This window comes from Sabethes cyaneus, chromosome 3 (assembly GCF_943734655.1).
Source record: "Sabethes cyaneus chromosome 3, idSabCyanKW18_F2, whole genome shotgun sequence".
NCBI classification, from domain to species: domain Eukaryota; kingdom Metazoa; phylum Arthropoda; class Insecta; order Diptera; family Culicidae; genus Sabethes; species Sabethes cyaneus.
This window is the reverse complement of record NC_071355.1, coordinates 51,047,011-51,069,654: the sequence shown is the minus strand read 5'-3', so window position 1 is coordinate 51,069,654 and position 22,644 is coordinate 51,047,011. Positions and strand designations below refer to the sequence as shown.

Sequence of the window (22,644 nt, the reverse complement as noted above, 5' to 3'; positions counted from 1 at the left end):
CTCACTAAGGGCTCTATCACCATTGACTATAAGAAAATTTCCAAAAACTTCGGTAGTATAGAGTCTGAGTGACCCGTACTGTATTAAGAACTTGTCTCCATTGTATTCGGTTCTGGGCTATTCGTCGCCAATTCGTTGAGCGTCTCGACACTCGCGAGTTGGCTTCAACTGGCTCGACCCATCTAGCACGTTGGGCCCCTCTATTCCAGGCGCGACCGGTGGGGTTCTTGAAGAGCACAGATTTCACTGCACAGTCGCCCGGCATCCTTGCGACGTGGCGCGTCCGCCGTAGTCTCCCGATTAGATTGCCCAGCTAGTTCACCAGGTGTGTGATGAGAATCTCTTCAAGTAGTGCCTGCAGATCATTGTTTATGCAGTTGCGCCACCCTTCGCTTTCCGTTTGTAGTTACTCCGCAAAAAATAGTTAGCAAAACCTATCGTTCAAATCCGGAAAGTGCACGTAAGCAAATTCGCAATTTGCTTCCGTGAGTAAATTTACAGTCTCCAGTCCGTAGAAGATTACCGCTTTGATGAGCGTTACATCATCAGCTTTGTGCGGCGGTGTATGCTCCTTGATCGAAGCGTTTTGCGGTGGGAAAGTAGACTCAATTCTTAGCTTGAAGGCGCCGATGAATTTCCTTACTCGAATTATTGTCGGCGGTCCCAATCATATGAACTCATCTACCACTACCAGTTCATCGCCTTCAATAGTTACTGTGCGTGGAAGAGGAATGTTATTTTTTAGCCTGAGACTCTTTCCATTATATATTTGGTTTTTGGCGCATTGCCCAATCCTCCTAGCCTCCGTTTTTAGCCTGGCGTAGATTGTCTCCGCCGTCCCAAGGATTTTATCAATGATGTCGAGGTCGTCTACAAAGGCTAGGAGTTGGCTACGTTTGCTGAATGTCGTTTCACTCGCTGCCCGCTCATCGGATTCACTTTTAATAGCGATGTTAACAAACATGCATGGCAGTCCATCCGCTTGCCGCAACACTCTGCGCGATTCGAAGGGACTCGAAAGTGACCCAGAAACACGCACGTAGCACATTCCTAGTCCACTCTAGTATCGTACGCTGCCTTGAAATGCACGAAAATGTAATGCGTTGTATCGTGCTCCCGACGTTTCGAGGGGATCTAGCACTAGTTCCCCTCTGGTATTGCCTTACGAAATCTGTTATTGAGGTTGGGGATAGACCATGTAACAAGATCTGGGAAAGCACCTTGTAGGCAGCGTTGATCAGTGTGCTGCCGCTGTAATTACGGCAATCGAACCGATCGTCCTTTTTGTAGAATGAATCAACCACACTTTCCGTATACTCCGGGCATAGTGGATAGATTTTTTAGTAATAAATATATCACGATAGCGTTAGATGACGGCTTACTTCAGTATGCCTATGGCTAATTGCTTCACCCGCCATATTCGCCAGATACTCTTGTTCCGATTTATTCCGATGCATGCAATCAATTGGTCCTAATTAGAGGCTATCGTAGCAAGAGATACGAATATGTTTTAATAAATCGGTCGAATCAACTTTCTTTTGGACTTATCAACTTGCAAATGTAAGTTAAGATAATTTGCTCGGAAAGGCGATAAGTGAAAAGAGAGACGACATTGGTCACCAAAATTATCAAATTTCATTTTGAGCCGACAAATCGAAAAAACCGTGAATCACACAAAAACATTTCATGAGAACAAGTGAACCTTTAACTTGAACGTTGTTGAAGCAAAATATAGTCCTATGTCCGACAAAAATGCAATGTTATCGCGACGCAAATATAAAATAAAAGTGCAGCGAAATGAGATAGGTAATTTGGCTAAGTAAGTTGAGCTCGTATTGGGGAGGAATTCATCACAATTTATGGCACCTAAATGGGGTGTAAAATTTGTTGATTAGATCGTGAACAACAGCCAGCGAAAGACGCAACAGCTGTTTCACTTGCTTACGACGACTGTCTTCCGACTGTATCTGTACATACGTATATGGGGCTTTATATGACAGCAGAATGTCTTTGTTTTTCCCTTCGCTCTCTGGTTGCCGTCGTCGTCGTCGTCGGTCGGTGCGGTGTGTGACGAAAGATGTGAACTGTCTGATTTTTTTTCTCGCATCAACTCCGTAGTTCAAAGCAGCGCAATTTTTCGCGCACCAACGCCGCTGCCGTTGTTGGTTGGTTAGCTGTTACTGTTTACGTATGTCGCACAGCCTTCGCACTGTACACGATTTCCTAAGTGCTGATACACAAAGACACGTACCGAGTGTTAGCTTTGTTTCGTCTTTCTGCCAATCGAAGCTCCGTTGTTACCAAGTGTGACATTCGCGTCGCGTATTGACTCAAGAAGTGCGGGACAGTGTTGCTTTGAAGTTCTGACAGAACGGATGGGAACTTCTGCTCCTCGGCGTCCATCCGGTGCGGTTCATCGCAGGAAACCTCTTAGTGCAAGCGATTGAAATCCGAAACCCGGTGGTGCATCCGTTTCCGTCGAGTGTTCCGCTCAAGGTCTTTGGTGAAAGCTAAGTTTTGGGTGGTTTCGAAAAGTGATAACACTTTTGTTCGCAGCGAGAGCATTTCGCTTTCTCGATTACGATTTGTATCATAAATAAAGTGAATCTACAAAATTGCATAATCTCAACGACTGTGTGAGTTGGTTGGCGACCGTCGATCGGTGGATTGTTTTTGTATCGAAGAACTAGGAAATATCGCCAGTGGGAATAAAAATAAGCATTCGCACTGTGGGCGGTTTATTGGTTTGAAAGAAGCATCGGCAAGTCGATAATTATAGACCGTGCGAGTGAAGTTTTTGCGTGCGCGACACAGTCGAGGCGGGCGTAACTCAGAGCTCTCTACAGAAAAGAGCTTTACAGCCAACGACGGTGAAAGCCTGTGAACCGTCGTCTGTGGTACGGTTCAAGGGAAAAGCTTGCCTGCTTGCTTGCGTTGTTGGGGGAGCCACAATGACCAGCGGCCTGTGCTACATTTCGTCGTCGACGCTGACCCAGTCCTGGGCCCAAAAGGATGACTACGGTAAGTGTTGGTGGTTCGTGCAGCACTCGCATTGCTTGCAGTATTTCGCTGATGGTGTTTTGCTATTAAACGGATCAACGCACTGATTGGAATGCGTTGCTGACCTTTCTTAATCGGTGGAATGTGTGTATGTCAACCGTCAACAACAGTCAACACTTATCGGTTTGGGTTTCGAATCGTCAACTTGGTCATACATGAGTACATAGTTCACGTAATGATAAGGTGCGATTAGTCGGGTTAGTGTCAGCATTGTATACAATTCAAATCAGTCGTATTATAATAATGTGGAACATAATTTCCAAATGTTATGTTATTGATTAAAGTATTTTTTAATATTTTTTTGCTTTATGTTTAACTCACGACTGGGAGACAAGCATTGGTTCGAAATGATAGGCAAGGTTGGGTTTTCTTTGTTTACAAATAAAGTTACTTCGAGCTGAGTACATTCGGATACATATGTGCAATAAATTTAAATGGCGTTTTCTTCGGTCAACTGACGAAGTGTTCTGGTTTCTATAAAGTCCATTAGTAGGATGGTGACGCATTTATCGAGGTACTGCTTTTTCGCAGTAATAACAAGCAACTTCCTATTGCGTTTTAAGTACTATAATAGTTACTGGCTGTTAGTTGTGTGTGTTAATATACATATCTGACACAGCAGCGAGCGGTGTCGTACGACAGTGATGCTGGGATGACGCACCGGCAGAATATTTCCAACACGAAACGATGGATGAGTGACGAAGAAGGAAATTTCTCGCCGTTCTCAATTCATTGTATGGCTACGAGAGTGGTTCAGGAAAAAAATATTCCATGGCGGTAGATTTGCTTGAGGTGCAAAGAGCAAATGTTTAGTACCTTCGATGAACCATCCTATCGCTGCACTACACATCATATCCCGTACACGCACACATCCGTGTCTGTCAGACACGGTAATTCAATCTGGCATTTCCTGTTCGGTTTGGCCATTTATACGAGATTGGACTCCGCATCATCCGTCGTATCAGTGATAAATTTACGTCGATCGCCATTTGAGATGGATCAACCGCTGGCAATAACCCTGATAGCTTTCAATTTGAAAAGGATTCATTTATCCTTTTCGGTCACTAAGGCAGCGTGATAAAGAAATCACTCTATTATTATTTGCTGCTTGTGAGTGAGGTATTTTTAGCTAATATTTTGCTAGAAGATTGAAATCGACTTTGGCAAAATCTGCACTGCGGTATGGATTAGTACCTGGAATTTCATTCGAAATTGGGATGGTGGCAAAAACCGATAGCTTTATAACATTTCAATTTAGATTTCCAAATACTGGTGATTGATAAAATGTGGGTCGGCGAATATCGGAGATCTCTAAAGATTGCTTATTGTGAAACTTTACGTTTGAATTTTGTCATAAGCAGTACGGATGCTTTCGTTGATGGACTGTATCACACACACACAAGCAGTACGGATGCTTTCATTACAATGTATCGATTTCATATTTTTTTTTCAAAAAATGTTCTTATAATAGACAGCAGCGTAGTCCTATGTATTTTGGAAAAATATTATTAACCTCTGACTACAAAGATATCAAAGTCCAACCAAGATATAATCTATCCAACAGCAAATGTAGAATAAGGGGTCAATCCTGGTGTAATGGTTAGCATTCACGCCTCTCACGCCGAGGACCCGGGTTGAATTTCCAACCCCGCAGAAGTCCTGAATGACCCAAACTGTTAAAGTGACTATAATAAAAAAACTGTAGCGTAAACACCTCAAGAATGAAAAATTACAATTTGCAGATAGCAAGATACCGCTGAATATTAAAGAAATCTGGGGTACTTTTTAATAAGGGCGTAAACGAATGCGTAAACAACCAAAAACCAAAAAAGTATGGTTTAAAGTGAATTCAAATTTGTGTCTCAGTATCAGTATTTAATAGTTGCTGTTTCATTCCTCTCACCTATTGGGGAACAAGAAAACAAAGTGACTCATTTTCATTTGTGGTTGTTTAGCTTTAGCTTATAACTACAAGCTACAACGACAGAAAAAAATTTCAGATTAGCAGGGTATAACCTTCAAATGAACAGAAGAGCTATTGGTAGTTCTCATGAAAACAATGTTAAAAATTTGGAAAAAGTGTCTCACCGTAGACGTCTTTCCCCTATTCGGCTGCAGAGAATAACTCGCACACAGTTTGTTTACATTTTCACTTGGGTGCTTTTGAAAAGGTAACCGACAAATATGTCCAACAGTGGTTGGAGAACTCGCGAAAAAATGCTTATTTGAATTGATGAACATCCCTCATGAACACACACTATTCGACTACCTCGTCGATAATGCATTCTTCGGCTTTAAATCCCATCACGAACATAACCTCATCGAGAACATCGGAATTCGTTCAAAAATTGAATATTGAAAATTGAGTGTGGTCGATTTAGCGGGCTTAGTATTCCCGGGGACACCGGAAAGTATTCAAAATAGTATCACTACGAAAACAGATTAGTTTAAAATAGTGTTAGTATAGTAGCAGCAGAAGGTGTTATTTCGCACTTTTGCGTTGCACACGATATTCGTATATTTAGCGATGATATGAAGCGTGAATGTATGTGCCTCATTAGTTATAGGCGAATTGAACCATTCGTATCTGTGTTTTTCTCATGATAAAATTGTTTGCCGTTGCTCGGTGTATATATTCATTTTGCGAATTTTCCAACCTCTGGTGTTGAACTTCCATATAGTGACATGATTAAATGAATACTTTGAAAACTGGTTCTATCGACATACAACTATCGATTTTTTAAATTTGATTTTTTTTAAGACGATAGATTTGTTTATTCTTTTTCAAGATATGACCTACTTTGCTTATCATTGGACGCTTCCTATGGTCCAGTAAAACGTAGATTCCACATCAATTCTAATTTTCTCGACTAACTAGGATTTTATTCTTCGAATGAAAGACTTTTCTGTGAGCACTTTTTTATTTCTTGTGGTTTTGGTCAAATAATAAGCATTTCATCTCCTGTTACCCTGGGTTACGGCCGGAAAACTAATGATTAACGACGGCACATAATCGGTTCACCAGCTTGTGCAGAGAGGAACGGTACACATTCTTAAATAAGGGTCATTCCACGTCAAGTGACGGAGAAAAAGTATAAACTTGTAATCGACCTTCTCGGATTTTTACCAAATTCGACCAGATAGTTTTTTTTGGTCAAAAAGAAAATGTTCAAGAAAAGAAGGGAAGCATACAAAAACTCACTAACAACACTAACATCAACAACACCAGAACTAAGAACGTGGCAAACCTCCAAAAAAGTTCAAGGAAAATGAACTACAAGCACTTTTGGATGAAAATGACGCAACAACAAGCCATCTCCATAGGTTTTGAAGGTCACTAGGAAAATCGGTAAATGATATCCACGTGAGTTGAATGAAAAATTGCAGGGAATGTGTGCAGCTTGCCGGGTACAAAAGGAAATCATTTCTCGATCACATTGTGATCACATTGTGTAATCAGAACGGATTGATTTACATCTACTATAAACTACTCAAACCTATCGGAATCGTTAAAACTAAACGCTACCAAGAACAAATGATCAATTTGGATCAGAATTTTGGGACGACCACCAAAACATCAAAAAATGCAACACAAAATGATTTTGTTGCATGATAGCGATCCATCGCACACTGCCAAAACGATCTAGGAAACGATTAAGTTATTTGTTTGGCAAGTCACTGAGGAAGGTTTACTCACTAGACCTGGCTCCTCCCCGCTACCACCGATTAGCATCGATGGGACACGCACTTCAATTCTTTTGAAAATGTGGGCAAATGGCTTGATAAATGACTTGCTTCTAAAGAGGAACAGTTTTTTCGGCAGGGCATTCACAAATTGTAATAGGAAACAATAGCAAATTGTAATAGGAAAATGTATAGTTATCGACGGAAAATACTTTAAATGTGCGTTTTGTTCCAATAAAAATTCTGCTTTCATACATTCACACTCCTGAAGATTCCATTTAAATTTCTTGTTGAAATCATTGAAATCTAGCTAAAATATTTTTAATTTTTTATGATCTGATCTTTATTTACTATTGTACCGTTCGATTCCATCGATTCTAGCGAATTCAGAACTGCAGAGAAAATTGAAGTGGAAAATTTCATAGAGTATCTTTTTTACCGATGTAAATTCGCGCGAAATCTGTTTTACTGCAACAAAGGATCGCACAAGTCTGCTTATTAACCAACTGCAGTCGGCTGACTGTGCTCAGCAGTCAGGACAAAAATATTTGCGGTTTAACGGTATGTAGGGTTGTTGATATTCCTAAGAAAAATCAATATCAGTAATATCAATATTTGGACTCGCCGAGATGATACTGACATCGATATTTATATCGATATTGCAAAAACCCCTATTCATCAAAACTGCGTAATCGCTCGAAATATTGTAGTTTTACGCTTTTATGATCTTCATGCACTCTGTGCACGTTTTCGTTGTAATTCAAGGAATAACTGTGCCAAAAGCATCAAAACCCGATAACGTGAAACCGCTTTTTATTTTTTATCCAGTAATATTTAACTTTGCATGCAGCACCTAATTTTTTATCACATTAAATTCAGCATTCGCACACATTGATCCCCTCGAACAGACTGACGGGTAGGTCCAAAACCGGGTGAAAAATATCAGAAAAACTGTGATATTCACAAAATAATCTCGCTTTGTTAAAAAAAATTAAAACCATGCGTTACTTATGGTTTCTACACAAAATTTAATTGTTGTTTGTGACAAGACAGAGAGATAAAAAGTTCGCATTTCTTTGTATGAAATTTAACAAAGCCACTTGGTCTATTGGCCTTAATGGAGCTAAAAGATTTAAGAACCTTCTCAAGCTCAAGCTAGGAATAGATATGATGAACTTGTTGATGGTAAAATCTAAAATATTTATCGTACATAAAATGCAAATTTATAAGTCGTAAAATATTTGAAGAATACTTCATATTACCTAAGCCAGCTAAATTATTCGAGTGTAATTGTAAAAACTGAGCATCTGCACTATTTTAAAACACGGAAGAGGATTGAAAATGATAACAAATATGAGATGGTTGCATGCATCGTTAGGCTATTGTAGAAATATATATGGGCCTAATCGAATGCCTTGAGGTACATCAGATGTATCAAGAAAGGACATCAACATTACCATTTTAAGTGAACTGAGCATCCGGTAATTCCTAACACTTACCTGATTTAACAAATTGATTGCTTGTGCACAAAAGTGATACCATTTATTAATGTTGCCAAGAACAAGGAACTTACTGGGATTGATGAACTCGAAATGCTTCAAATTTATTGTAAGCATCATACGATGTTTGTGCACTTAGATTATATTTGTTTTAGATGCTCACGCAGGTTATGATTCAACATCAAGGTAATCAATTTCAATTGCCTTTGCAAGGTTTACTCAGAAATGTTTAGTTTCACGTCACATCAATCGCACGCATATTGACACCAGCTTGACGCGTGTTATTTGATAATTGTTAGATTACACCGCGGGAAATAATAGTAGTAAATGAATTGTGCGTTGTAAAATCCTTATCTATTTAACAGATTTCTTTATGCGTAGTCTTGTTGAGTAAGCAATTTTGCGTCGTCTATGAGAAGAATTAATCAGAATACCTCCGCAGTTAACTCAACCTCAACCCGATATGAAATATTATTACTTCGCCCTTCGACAGCGATCAGTCATGTCATCCGTAAGACTTTCACCTTCTACGTCAATTTATCACAGCAACAACATATATTTTCCTTCGCATACCTACCTATCCATCAGAAGAGAGTGTGAATGGGTTAAGCTCCCTGTTGTGCACTGTTGCTGTGACCCGTTGCTGTTGCTTTTGATTGCTCGAATTTGACGTTCGTCTTCAGAAAAAAAAATCAAACTCAGGGCTGAGTTCTGCAGTAGGACTGTACGTTCCCGAATATTGTTTACCCTCCTAACACCTTCGGTGCGGTGGGTGATGTGGTTCACTGGACAAGCAAAGAATTGCTGTCCACCGACGTCCGATGGGGGGTTGCCCCCTGTTGTCGATGTCAATCAAAGTGAATGACCTATAATTTTTGCGAGTGTACCAAGGACATTCTCCTTCGCATGGCGAATCTTTTGTCGTCTCAATTCAATAGTTCATTTTTTTGCTACGTGCACTTGAGTGTGAATATATGTTTGAGTATCCCGACGTGTCCCAGACTGTTCTCCCGAAAATAAAAAAATAATGCGGGGGAAACAACTCTGACCTGATGAGTTTGTTATTCTTTTTTATTCTTTGTTCTGTTGAACAGTCATAGTCAACGGCAGTCTTGCCAAAGTTTTGAATTTTGCCGAACGAAAAATGCTATGCTGGCACGCCCACGGATACACGGCCAGGACGTTGACGACCGCGAAATAAAAGACCATCAGAAGAGTGGATTTCGCAACACTGGTCAATAGTCCCGTAAAACGCACATTTTCCCCAGACCGAATTATGTTCGAAAAGTTGAAAGGTGGCAGTGGTCGTAGTTTTGTGGTCGATGAACATCCGGCGATGAACATAATATAACAAAGAAAATCTTCGGCCTGGAGCTACTGAAAGCGGATGTACGCTTGCGTGTCTCCTATGACCGGCAACACGTGGTGCTGCTCTATGTCTACGTCGCGTCGGTGATTACAGTTGGTAGATTGCTGCTTGCACACACAATTTGTCAAATGTTTAGTCTTTTGTTTTGGGTCAAAATTCGGCGGATTCTGTTCAGACTTTTTCATTAGGCGTCAAACTTGAGTGAATTTGCTCCAAACAGTTCAATGTCAATGCTGTGAACGGCTTTCAAGAAAACATTTTGCAATTCAAATGTATTCTATAATTCAAATGATGTAACTTTATCTTCAACCTTGTCGATTTTTTATTAATATACACGGCTTGTTGTGTATCGTGCATTATTATTTCCTCTCCTGTTATACACTTGAATGTACAGTAAATTTATAATTGCATTCAACGTGTTATCCAACCTGTAATAGGTTAGGCTTCCTTTCATCTCAGCTTTTCACGACGACGATGACGGACGGCTGGTAGGCCATGGAAAGTAATCCAATTGGCTTGGTTGGTTGGTGGGTAATCCAAAAAATCCGCTTCCAACTCGTGGTCGGCTGACTGGGGCTTACCTTTTTGTTCGTCATTAAATTTTCACCGCCCCCGCCTAATTAAATCTAATTTCACGCCTCAAATTTACGGATATATCAAATTTCTCCTTCATTTCGGGTCGTTGTACACTGCTGATTGCGCAAATTCATTGATGATTTCTGTCTTCTTTTGCCGTTTGTTTTTTATTGATGAACAATTTAAAGTTGGCGGAAACAAATTTACTAGTAGTTTTGTTGTTTCAAGGGATAGTAGGATTTTCGATTAATTTTATACACTACTTTCATTACTGTTCATTTGTGTGCTACATCATGAATGTGCATTTTTGTTGCAGAGTTTTTCGTTTTCTTGCATTGAAAAAAGTTTCTTCTCAAGAAATGCCTCTTTATTGTCAGAAAAATTAAACCATGCGGTATACTTAATTGATTTTTGTCGGCAAGTATGGTGGAAGAAAAGATAAAAAATATTTTACCAGGAAAGTGTTCTTAAAGAAATAGTTTTTTTTGCTCAAAAACCTCGGATTTATTAGAACAACCTCGTTGATTTGTTATTTGGAAGAATTTATCTTCGTGAAGATTTGTAGTGAATAATCTAGCTATAGTTTGTACAATACAGATCGTTCTAACTTGTTTTTTCTTTCTCTTTTTTCCAGGTAAGTGTAATACTTCTACAAAAAAGGGTAAACCAAACTTGCTAGTTAGTCTAAGCAGCAATATCCAATCCGTATAAATTGTGCAGCTGAGGGTAAGTCAATGCAGCTCCTAATTAGGAACTCGGCTATAATTTTCGAATTGGAGCACAACAATCGCCATCGTTTTCTTCCCCGCCAGGTATATTCGCAATGGGGTGGGGCGATATAAATAGACAATGATACACGTCGGAAGAATGAACCTTTGCATCACAAGTTATTTTTTTCCTTGATGACGAAGAAAAGTTTATCCAACATAAGCGTACACCCACCATACCGCGGCGGCCGGCCCGGTAGTAGTCACCGGTCGCTCGCTGGCTGTGTGCGCATTCAGCTGCTGCTGCTACCGGGCCGTTAATCTGCGGAACACGAGTTACGCCTGTGTGGCCATGCTTACCAATAAAAAATGTGTAGAGACGAGAGGTGAATTGTGAAACGGACTATTGGACTGGTTTCATAAGATGCTATTTCGTTGAAGTTGCAATTAGAATTTCGTGTATCTACTAATTTGTGGGTGTGTAGAGCGCCGTACAGCATTGTTGAGCTATTGAAAAAAACGGAGTCAATGTATTATTGAAATAAAAATTTTAGTAAATCATTCAACGGTGATATGGTCGGTGTTAAATCAGACCGAACCAAGTGACAAAACTCTGATTTCGAGAAAAACGCGTTCAAAGTTTGCTGTTCTCATCATCTCATAACTCTGGCTGTTTGCAACATTTCTGTAGTCTGATTAGAGTAAAATGTAGCTTAGAAAATTCTTGATCGCTTGCTGCTATTAACTCATTTTCTTAAATTTTGCGACTTGGTCCGGTCTGATTTAACACCGATCATATAATCCAAGAATTTTCATCCTTCTAGTAGTGGTTGTTAGTTTGTGCAAACATTTCATTCGGATTTTAATAACTTTATCAATATTCGGAGAACGCTTGTTGAGTAATTTTCCATAAAAAATATATTTTTTGATATACATCAGTCGAAAGCTCTTGATTGACTTTTTTGAGGAATAGGTTTTTTTTTCTAATTCCCGTCGTAATAAGTAAAGCCATTCTAATTTTCATCATTTGTTGGATGGATTTAATGAATACTCCAAAAGTTCTTGTGTTGATTTGGCTAAAAAAAACTTACCTTCCGATCCGTGAACTTTGAAACACTGAAAAGCGACTATTAAAGCATATTATTGAAATTACGCAACTGACTTTATTTCTAAAATTCGTCGTACCGTTTAAAAATCCGTCCATCAAAATTTTTCATCGTCCGAACTAAAAATCACAACAATGTTTACGAAGCTAACGCGCATGTATTTGTGTAGGACGGCATAACAAATGTTATTCTATAAAATTTCCAAGATTTCCTGGCTGTAGAATAACGACAATGCCTTGCGTGAGTTATTTTCATTTATGAATGACGGAAATTAAAACGATTAGTCGACATTGTCTTCTTCGTCGCACTAAAAAACGTAGGAAATTTGGCTGGTAGGACTTCTTTAATGATAAAAAGCATTTAAATAGATCTCAGCTCACTTTGATTGATCGCGTATGATAGACAACAAACTAAAATATTAGGGAATAACTAGTTTTGCATTGGCGTCATAAAAATGCTGATATTTTTAATAATTTGTGTTGGATAGGACGGGAATAGGCAATTACGACGAAGCAGCAACATACCCTATATAAATTTTAGGGTTATTTCACTGTGACAGAAATAAAATACTTTTTATCGACTATCAATCTGCTTTTATCACACCACCAGAATAAATGAAAATAATATAGCAAAGTACATTAAGAATAACAGTTCACGCTTGAGGATGAGAATGATACTCGATTGCAATTTGTTGAGTTTAATGAGCTATGGACTCATGTAACGTTAAGGGCAGAGTCCTGCAAGGTTAGATCTTGGGGCCGTTTTTGTTCACGGTGCTCTATAAATGATCCTGATGATTCTGACAAGTTTTATCAGAAAGCTGATCAGTAGGTATGATCTTTCCGAAAAAAAGATAAATTTAAAAGCTCAATCAAAATAGACGGCTGAAAATTTATGTGTAACACTGAATGCTTCAGAGATCGTAGAAATTTGTTTCATGTAACTAAATCGAATAAAAAAAAGAGCAGAAATTGTTTACTTCATTTTGGAATAATTTTTACTATTTTTAACAACACTCAAAACACAGGGTCAATTGTCCATCTCCTCGGACAAAAACGCCATGCGTTATCTTATAAGTGGAGAATAAATCAAATGCACTCAAAATAATTCCAATTTAGGTTTACTTAGGGTCTTTTTCTAATTCCCGTCGTATTAAGGAAAGCCATTCTAATTTTCATCATTTGCTGGATGGAATTAATGAATACTCTAAAAGTTCTTGTGCTGATTTGACTAAAACACACTTACCTTCCGATCCGTGAACTTTGAAATCACTGAAAAGCGACTATTAAAGCATATTTTTGAAATTACGCAACTGACTCCATTGCTAAAATTCGTCGTACCGTTTTAAAATCCGTCCATCAAAATTTTTCATCGTCCGAACTAAAAATCACAACAATGTTTACGAAGCTAACGCGCATGTATTTGTGTAGGACGGCATGACAAATGTTACTCTACAAAATTTCTGCAGGTCAGGCAAGTTTTTCTGGCTGTAGAATAACGACAATGCCTTGCGTAAGTTATTTTTATTTATGAATGACGGAAATTAAAACGATTAGTCGACATTGTCTTCTTCGTCGCACTAAAAAACGTAGGAAATTTGGCTGGTAGGACTTTTTTAATGATACAAAGCATTTAAATAGATCTCAGCTCACTTTGATTGATCGCGTATGATAGACAACTAACTAAAATAGTAGAGAATAACTAGTTTTGCATTGTGTGTCATAAACATGCTGATATTTTTAATAATTTGTGTTGGATAGGACGGGAATAGGCAATTACGACGATGTAGCAACATACCCTACTTACTTTACCAGTCTCTCGGCGTGGTGGCTGGCGGCCCGGTGGGGTTCTTGAAGAGAACGGATTTCACTGCCAAGTCATCCGACATCCTTGCGACGTGGAAGGCCTACCGTAGTCTTCCAACTTTCGCTAGATGTACGATGGGAATCTCTCCAAGTATGAACTCTTGGTTCATTCGCCTACGCCATTCTTCACTATCCGCTTGTACTCCGCTTTAAATAGTCCGCAAAACCTTTCGTTCAAATATGGCAAGTGCACGTATATCATCTGCAAGGAAAGTTACTGTCTCAAGTCCCTACAGGACTACCGGTCTGCGAACGAGTTTTATACATCATCAGGTTTGTGCGGCGGCGTATGCTCCTTTATATAAGCGTCTTGTGGTGCGACCTCTAACTTAAATGCGTTGTTTAATTCCTCACTCGCATTATTGTCGGCGGTGATCAGAGAACCCAAATATACGAACTCATCAACCACTTTCAGTGCATCACCGGCAATAGTCGCTGTTTGTGGAAAGCAAACGCTGTTTTCTCAGGGGCTTCTTCCTACCATATTGGGTTTTCGACGCATTGATCTGTAACCCAATCCTCCTAGCCTCCGTTTGGAGTCTGACGTAGATTGCCTCTGCCGTCCCTAGGTTTCTAGTAATGATGTCGAGGTCGTCTGCGAAGGCTAGGAGTTTACTACTCTTACTGAAGTCACACCTTGCGGATCACTCGTTCAATAGCGATGTTGAATAACATACAGGATAGTCCGTTTCCTGTCGCAATCCTCTGCGTGATTCCAAGGAACTCGACAGTGCTTCCGAAACACTTGCTCCAGGGAAGTTTTGATCAGCCGCGTCAGTTTTTCGGGAAAACCGTACTCATGATGCATTATTTTCCATAGCTGTTCGCGCGCGATTTGATCGTATGCTGCCTTAAAATCCAAAATCCATATGATACTTGGGCACGTTGTAACCAATAGCACTATGCAAAATAATCAATAGATCTCTATGAGAGGAAACGCTTCATCGTTTCCAGTTTGAAAAATGTCTTTCGTTTTCCTGTGTGTAAAAAAGGAAACCAAAGTGATCGCTTTAAATTACCAGGGAATCATTTCACTTTGTGCCAACGATGATAGATCACTGACCTTGTTATAGTCACTTTAACAGTTTATGTCATACATGACTTCTGCGGAGTTGGGATTTAAACCCGGGTCTTCGGCGTTAGAGGCGTGAATGCTAACCACTACACCGGGACCAACCCCGTTGACTTTGTGCTGGGTTTAAAGTATTTGAAATACTCTTATATGATGTGTTACAGCGTAATGTTACTTGTTACAGCTCAGCTGATTGGCACCCTGAACGTTAAAATAACATAAATTTAGTCGAATTCGCTTCATTTTGAATCCAGAATGAAAAGATCCCAGCTGGTTACTGTTTACATCGGTAACAAAGCTGCGTCTGATTGTGTCAACCATCGTCTTCTTCTATCAAAGTTAAGACGTCTGGGTGCATCTGGCTCGCTCGTACGCCGGCTAACATTGTTTTTCTCCAACCGCTTGAAACCTTCAAGTCTCAGGAGTTCCAGAGTAAGTCAGGGGTACCGCAAGGTAGTAATTTGGGACCGCTATTATTTTCGCTTTTCTTCCAAGACGTCTGCCTAGCGATTTCACTTGGATAAAGAGCATGCTCTAATCTAATTTTGCCTTAACTCATATTGTTGAAAACATGGCTTTCAATAATGGAGAAATCTGGCGTAATCATGATATTGATTTAACCTAACATAAATTAACTGAACTTATTGCACGGCACACTAATGTATGGTCTGTATAATGAAGGTTTCTCTCATCGCCGGCTATATTAATCCTCTAAAACATAATTCGAATGAATGATTCATCGATGAGTTCAGTCATTTGTTTTATGCCTTCATTATCGATGTTCCGTACGACTAGCTTCCGTACATAGCGCCTTCCACTGCACACGCAATCACAAAATCCTATCACATTGCTGCTGCTACATTTCTATGCGAGTGCAAGAAAAATCGCCGAAAACAAGGATTGGTCCCCAGGGACCACCGTCAAATCTCAGTCCGCATCGGCTCGGTTGAACTGATTCCATTCGATGTTGGTGGTTAGTGGTTGGTTGTCTGTCTTCACAGGTCGCAAACCCTTATCATCATAGTCGTCGTCGTTGTCGTCCCCGTTCAGTGGCGTGTGGGTGCCGGCTTAGGCTCGAGCGAGACACAAGACTCAAATTTCCCACGCTCGACTGCCTACGGCTATAGGCTGTATGTGCCTCTGCTTTCACCTTTCGCTAAATCCACCCGCCTGTGACACTCAATCCATCTGTTGAGCCGCCACCCATTGCGGTCTCCATTGCTTCGGCTCAAGCTATAGGGTGGTTGTAGCTCTATACTATTGGCCGTTTAATTTTTTCCCCTATTTTTCTATTAGTTATAATAATTTAAAAGTTTGTCGCATGCCAAATTTTACGATTCCAACAATTATACTATGTCAGTGGACATTGATATCCACCCTCGCTCGCTCGATATTGGGTATTAGCTCGGCTCCAGGCAACAGCTGACCCTCCCGGAAGCGATGTGATTTGTCTTTTTCTGATGTTTTAGAGGAAGAGCGCTAGGTCTTGCACAGGCAGCAGCACCTTCGATGAGATCTATTTATATATCCGTTGTTTGTTGGTAAAAATAAGCTTTTGGAATAGCCCACGCGTGAGTTTTACTGGCGGGCGAATGATGGCGAAACGAGGGGGCCGAACCGTTCGTTCGAGGGGCGAAGCAGGAGAGTCGTAGTCCGTCAGTTGACTCGCCGTTTCGACAGGGGACTAAGAATTGACGTACAACCGCCAAACGCCGAGAGTTACAGACATGCTGCTGATGCAACTTGGCATTCCACGTTTTGCCTAGTTTGTTTTTGTTATTTTTCGCCCCAATGCGCTAGTAGTCTGGGCAGAGCCGATGAATCCGGTGTAAGGCAAACAAGACACTCTGCGGTTGCAACCTTGACGCGAACCAAAATAGCTAGTGAATCACTGAAACTCGTAGGATTCTGTAAGTACTTAAGGATGGTGCGATGATTGGTATTAAATTTAAATTTTTTTTCCGTAGTTTTTAAAACCTACATTTTACATCGAAATTTGGATGTGCCTGCCTTAGTGGCCATTTTGTGACATAGTTATGAAACTATTCTTTGCAATCGAGTGATTTCAATGTATGAATTTATCGCGAACGAGACATATTTAGCAGGAAAATCGTTACCAACTGACACACACCGTTGAGCCGACACCGTAGGCTCTTAGGCTGATTAATCGCCCGATACTAAGTATGCGCTTTTATGCTTTCAGTATAAAAAAAAACTGGCTGCGAAGCTGTCATCGCCGAAATGTGTCATTCTTACTGCTTGCTTCATCGTCATCTTTCAGTTCTATAGAGATTTACACGAGAATTAGTCATAAATAAACATTAGCCTGTGCCCAGGGTCAATCTCTTACAATATACTCAACCGTGCGTGCGTAGTTGTTTTGCAATGGCACGAGATGCGGATTATTTATTTTAAATTTATGTTGCTCTTTAATGTTTCTAACTTACGTCATTTTTTGCTATTTGGTTTGGTATATAAGTAATGCTAATGCAAGCGGAATCGACTACTGAGCTTTGATAATGGTAAAATATCTAGTCGTTTGATATAATATATCGTCCTAAAACTGTAGCTCGGTAAAGTGACCTTTGGTAGAACTCGTACGGATTTGTGATTTCTGGTTTTGATAAATCCAGTGATGAACGACCTACCGACCCAATAAAAGTTGCCAGCATGACTCATCCGCGTATTGAGATTTTACTGGTTTTATCCAACGTATGCGGCTTTATGCTGATTCTTTTCATATTATGATTAATAAAATGCCAATACAAACAGATAAACTGTTTATTCATCCATCAAATGATCCATCCATTAAAACCATCCTTTAAAAATGTCCGAAAATGTGTTCTAAACTGAGCCACATTAAAACATCTGTATTTGAAAGCTACAAATCGCGGAACTCCACTTTTTGTTTTGCTACCTACCACAAGCTGCCACATAACTCGTCTTGCAACCATCTGCAGTCTGTCCGGTCTTAATTACCATAAATGACATTAACGCCACGAGATCCGTACGAATATGTGACATATATGAAAATTACGACCGTGGACAGGACATTGCAAAATGCAATGCTGTACTGTGGAACGAACGAGAGAGGCCTTTAATTCAGCATAAATCAAGTGGCCCTTGACAACAGCAGCGCCGGTGGACCGGCCGACTGCTAGCGCCTACTCGTCTTTGCCTGAAAAGGAAGCGCACGTTCGGCGCATGTTCCCACTCTGAAACCGTGTTGAATGCAGATAAATGTAGGAGGTGCGGAAGCGCACTCACTCACGAAGGAAGTTTTCCAGCTGCACATAACACCTTCGATGAAATAAGCCAAATTCGTGAAACAAATGCTCCAGTCGATCTAATAAATATCCTAGCAGCTCGGCAATTGCTTAGGCGCGGTTAAACATAGCACGCAGCAGATAGTGTTTATGTGATTTACTGTTTGGAAAAAGTATTTACCATAAATTCACAAAAGGACCACTTCTGTGCAAACATTTTGAAGTAATAAGGCCATTGCAAATCATATTTAAAGTTTTTGTCAACCCCCCCCCCCCTTGGAAATTGGGTTGAAAAATCGGGGGGCAAAAAAATAATTTCTAGGATATGAGTCAAATTTCTATTTATAAAATCAATTGCTTGTAGGCTCTACAGTGTGAAAAACTCGAAAAATGACTCTCCGAGTTGAATTAACGCTTCTAGCACGAAACAGAAATGGAAATTCGAGCAATGGAATTTCCGAAAATCGTCCAAAAAAGATTTCCTTCGTTTTTGTCTTTTTTCGTATATTTTTGCATAGAAAATAATAACGTATATATTATAAGCAAGAATAGATTCGGTTTTCACGTTTAAACCTTAAATAAAAATTCTTAAAATCCATGTTTTTTTTTGCTCGATTAAAAAATTCACTTTGTTTTTTTTTTCGCCCCCCCCCCCTTCAGTGGCCGAACACCGGAAGGACAAAAACTTTATAAAATATTTGTAATGGCCTAACTGGCAAAATTTACCAGAAACTATTTTGAGAATAATCAAAATTTAGGATTTTACGCAATTTTTTGTATGAATTTGCGCAGTTCTTACGGGAGTTTATGGAATTATTACGGAATTTATGCGGTTTTACGCAAATTTCGGAATCTATGCGGAACAAATCCTACACGTAAAAAGTGACAACACTAGCTTTTGACGGATTTCACGCCAACTCGTCTATGGAGCTGGCAGCACCCTCTCATAATTCAATGAAACTTTGCGTGTGCATAGAGTTCATGTAAATAAGCAACTTTGCATACTTAGTTTTTCCAAAATTGATCTAGAATAACTTTTGGAAAGCGGCCAATTATTTTCTCTTTTTTTAAAATAAAAATTTAACTAGAAAATTAAAGCACCTACACAAAATGACTTTTAGAAAATATTCTGAATTTTCATAAAAAAAATACTAGAAAAAATAAAAATTATTTCCTACACTGAAAAAAGAACATTTTAAAAATTAAATTCGATTTCCCAAAAAACGCCATCTCAAAAATTGATGAAATTTTTTCTGAAGATAGATAATAATGTGCCCTACAAGACTTCCATACATTGCAAGATGGTCATATTCAAGAGAAAAAAGTTTTCTTAACAAAAGCTTATAGCGATTTATATCTTTTTTTTTAATGTATATATGAAAAAGTTTTTGCTAGAAAAACTGTTTTCCCATAAATTTTGCAGTTCAAAAGTTATGAATTTTCCAAAAAAAAACTGCAAAGACAGATAAGGGTCTAAAATTTGCTGGACAACAATAAGTACGCAAGATTTAAACAAAATCGGAACATTTTTGAATTTTGTTCTATCTATATTTTGTAGAATTGTTGAACTTGCATATTTTATGAGGGTTGTGCTTGCAGTTTGGAAGTTACTTAAGGCATAAGAAGAAAAAAGGGTTCAGCACAATTTTTTTTCTAAATATAGACAACAATTTTGTTGACAACAATGAACACTTTCATCTTTTTGTTTAGACTTGTCAAACAAAAGTAAGAATTTAAAAATCGGATGTTGCTTTCAAGCTATTTAAAATTTAGTACTTAACTGCAGCATATAAAACCGCCAGAAAACATTAAAAAACAAAGCATATCAATCAAGTATCGAATACTGCATAAAACCAGCTACATTTAAAAATTGGTAGCACAAAATCATCTATTTGTGAGCGAATTTATTCACAAAAACAAATTTGAACTTACCCGGAACCAGTGTCGCCAGACTTTGCTGAAGAAAAATCTGTAGTTTAACCATATGTGTATTTATCACTGAAGGTTATAATTTCGTTTCAATGTTAAGAAAGAAGGAAATCTATCTAATTTTAGTTTAATTATAAAATCAACTGATATTTATGCTTCATTTGAAAGTTTGTTAGTATTAAATGTTGGTTGGTTTTGTTGGTAACTGTAAGTTTATTTCGATGTGTACTGTTTTCTAATATACTATAGTTTGTTTTTCTCGGATGATCAACGATGGTTGAGAAACATTAAAACAAAAAACAATCTCAGTTAAAAAACTATAACACAATTTTTTAAGTCGTTACCTGTGAAAAAAAACACGGAAAAGTTACGATGGATTGTTTCACGTGACAATGTAAAGTCATATACGGAAGAAATTTGATTAAAAACTCGCTGTATACTGGTCAAAGAGCTGTTTCGTCCGTAGTGTTTCTTGGTGCGTTGAAATGGTATAGCAGGACAATCGATTCTTCCCTACAAACAGAACTTTTGCTTTTCCGGTACCCCGGAGCTTGTAGTTAAAACTGACAGGTTTTCGAATACGGGAGAAAGAAATAATGAAGTTCTTGTTGTACCAATTCATAAAGGTGTCAAGCCCTCTTAGAAGAAAAATTGCGTCAACCTTGAAACAAATCTTCAGATCGTCGGCGTCGGACAAACGAAAGCCTTTAAAAACGTGGTTAAATTTTTTGAAGTACAACAGGCAGATTAACGGTCCCAAACGACTACCTTGTGGGATTCCAAACGAGGCCGGAAACGTGTTAAATTGAAAACCTGCAACTGTCACAATTAGTTTACGATCTACGAGGTGTGAACTGAATCAACACAACACACTACCGCTGATGCCGAGTCTTTCCAATTTAGCATTCACAATAGCATGATTGATTTTGTCAAATGCCGCAGACAAATCAGTATAGATGTCCACAGTGCAGTGATCGGGATCCGGATGGACAAAACCATCACTGGATAGTTGCCATAAAAGTCCTAATAGGTTGAAATCATCGAAAATAATGAGCTCATCGGTTGTGGTTACCAATTCCGTTAGGATCATCTTGCAGTTTGCGAGCTCGAAACACACCTACACCTGCTCAAACATTAAGCCCTGAATAATTTTCGATTACTTGTAATTTTAGCCTCTAACCGCGACACGCACGCCGCCGTCCGGTGATTTTCAAATATTTCTGGACCCAAAACTTCATATGCAGGACCAAACAGCTGACAAGAGAGAGTTCGCGATTCAAGCCAGGCTTTTGCGGTCGTCTTGTCGTCTGACTTGTTTTTCGTTCTTTTTGGCAGCTGCTTTTCTGGTATATTTACCTCGTCTGTTTGTCTCTTCTCAGAGAATTGTCGTGCTCGTGATGGCTTCTTTTTGTAGTCTTTTTTGAGATTTTTTGTCGCTGTTTCGCTGTCTTTTTATCGTCTCTACATCACCTTTTCTGCATCTATTTATAGTCTTTTCTTCATTTTTAATCGTATTGTCGTTTTTTTGTCTTTTTTCGTCGTATTTCTTCCAGCTTTTCATAATTTTTTCCTCATCTCGCGGTTTTTTAGTCGTTTTTTTGCCATCGTGCTTAGTTTATTCTTGCCTTTTTTCGTATTCGTCGTCTTTTTGTCGTCTCTTTGTCGTATTTTTGTCGTTTGTTTGTAATTCTTTTGTCATCTTTTCAACGTTTTTTGTTATCGGTTTGTCGTTTTGTTGTCTTTTTGCCACTTTTTACCATATTTTCCGGCCGTAAATGTTTTTTTACTGTCTTTTCGTCGTATTCCTGTTATATATTCGTCATTTTTTGTCGCCTCTTTGGCGTTGAAATGTATCTTTTTGTTGTTCTTGTAGTTGTTTTTCATCGCATTTTCACGTTATCTCCGCCATATTTTCGTCGTCCGTCGTCTTTTTGTCAGTTTTTCATCGTGTGTTTGCCATTCATTCATTTCCTGTCGAAAAGCAGGTCTAGTTCACTTCAGGAATGAAACTTTTAATCACAATTCTATGGAGGTAATTGAAGACTTCAATAGATTTTATGCCCTAAAATTTTAATGCGTTTTTTTATTACAAAACAGACATGCAAATTTGTCGAGATGGTTTTTTTCTTGATTTTAAATCGGCTATATATTACTTTTGCTTTATAATTTTTGGCATAAAAATTGCCGTTAGCAAGGAAACCTAAATTTAAAAAATGTTATTCTCCTGAAACGAATAAATGAAATTTGATAAATTAATGCAACCTCTGAATAAAAATCTTAACATGAAATTAATATCTAATTCAATAATTTACTGCAATTTCCTTACAGTTTAAGTAAATAAGAATATATTACAACAGACATTGTGATTTCAAACTTATACGCTGTTTTGAACGGATTCCAGCGAACAAAACACTTCAAACTAGTAAACAACGGCAGCCGAATGGCAGGCGCCTTGTCGTGTTACACGACAGGAGTAACGTGCCGCTGCACGTGACTCCAAAACAACATCCA

The 22,644-nt window shown here is 38.9% G+C and overlaps 1 protein-coding gene across 5 annotated transcripts in view; it reads left to right on the top strand.

The window, feature by feature from the left end:
- Positions 1–22,644, top strand: part of LOC128744091 (dual specificity tyrosine-phosphorylation-regulated kinase 1B) — a 105,767-nt gene that overhangs the window by 51,475 nt on the left and 31,648 nt on the right. Inside the window, exon 1 of one of the 5 annotated variants that reach the window (XM_053840870.1) lies at positions 2,402–3,021. The exons of the other annotated variants lie outside the window; for them this stretch is intronic. Within the exon in view, the coding sequence (XP_053696845.1) occupies positions 2,952–3,021 (70 nt within the window). The 5' untranslated portion in view covers positions 2,402–2,951. Of the gene's footprint in view, positions 1–2,401; positions 3,022–22,644 lie in introns of those variants that run through there. 5 annotated transcript variants of the gene reach the window in all.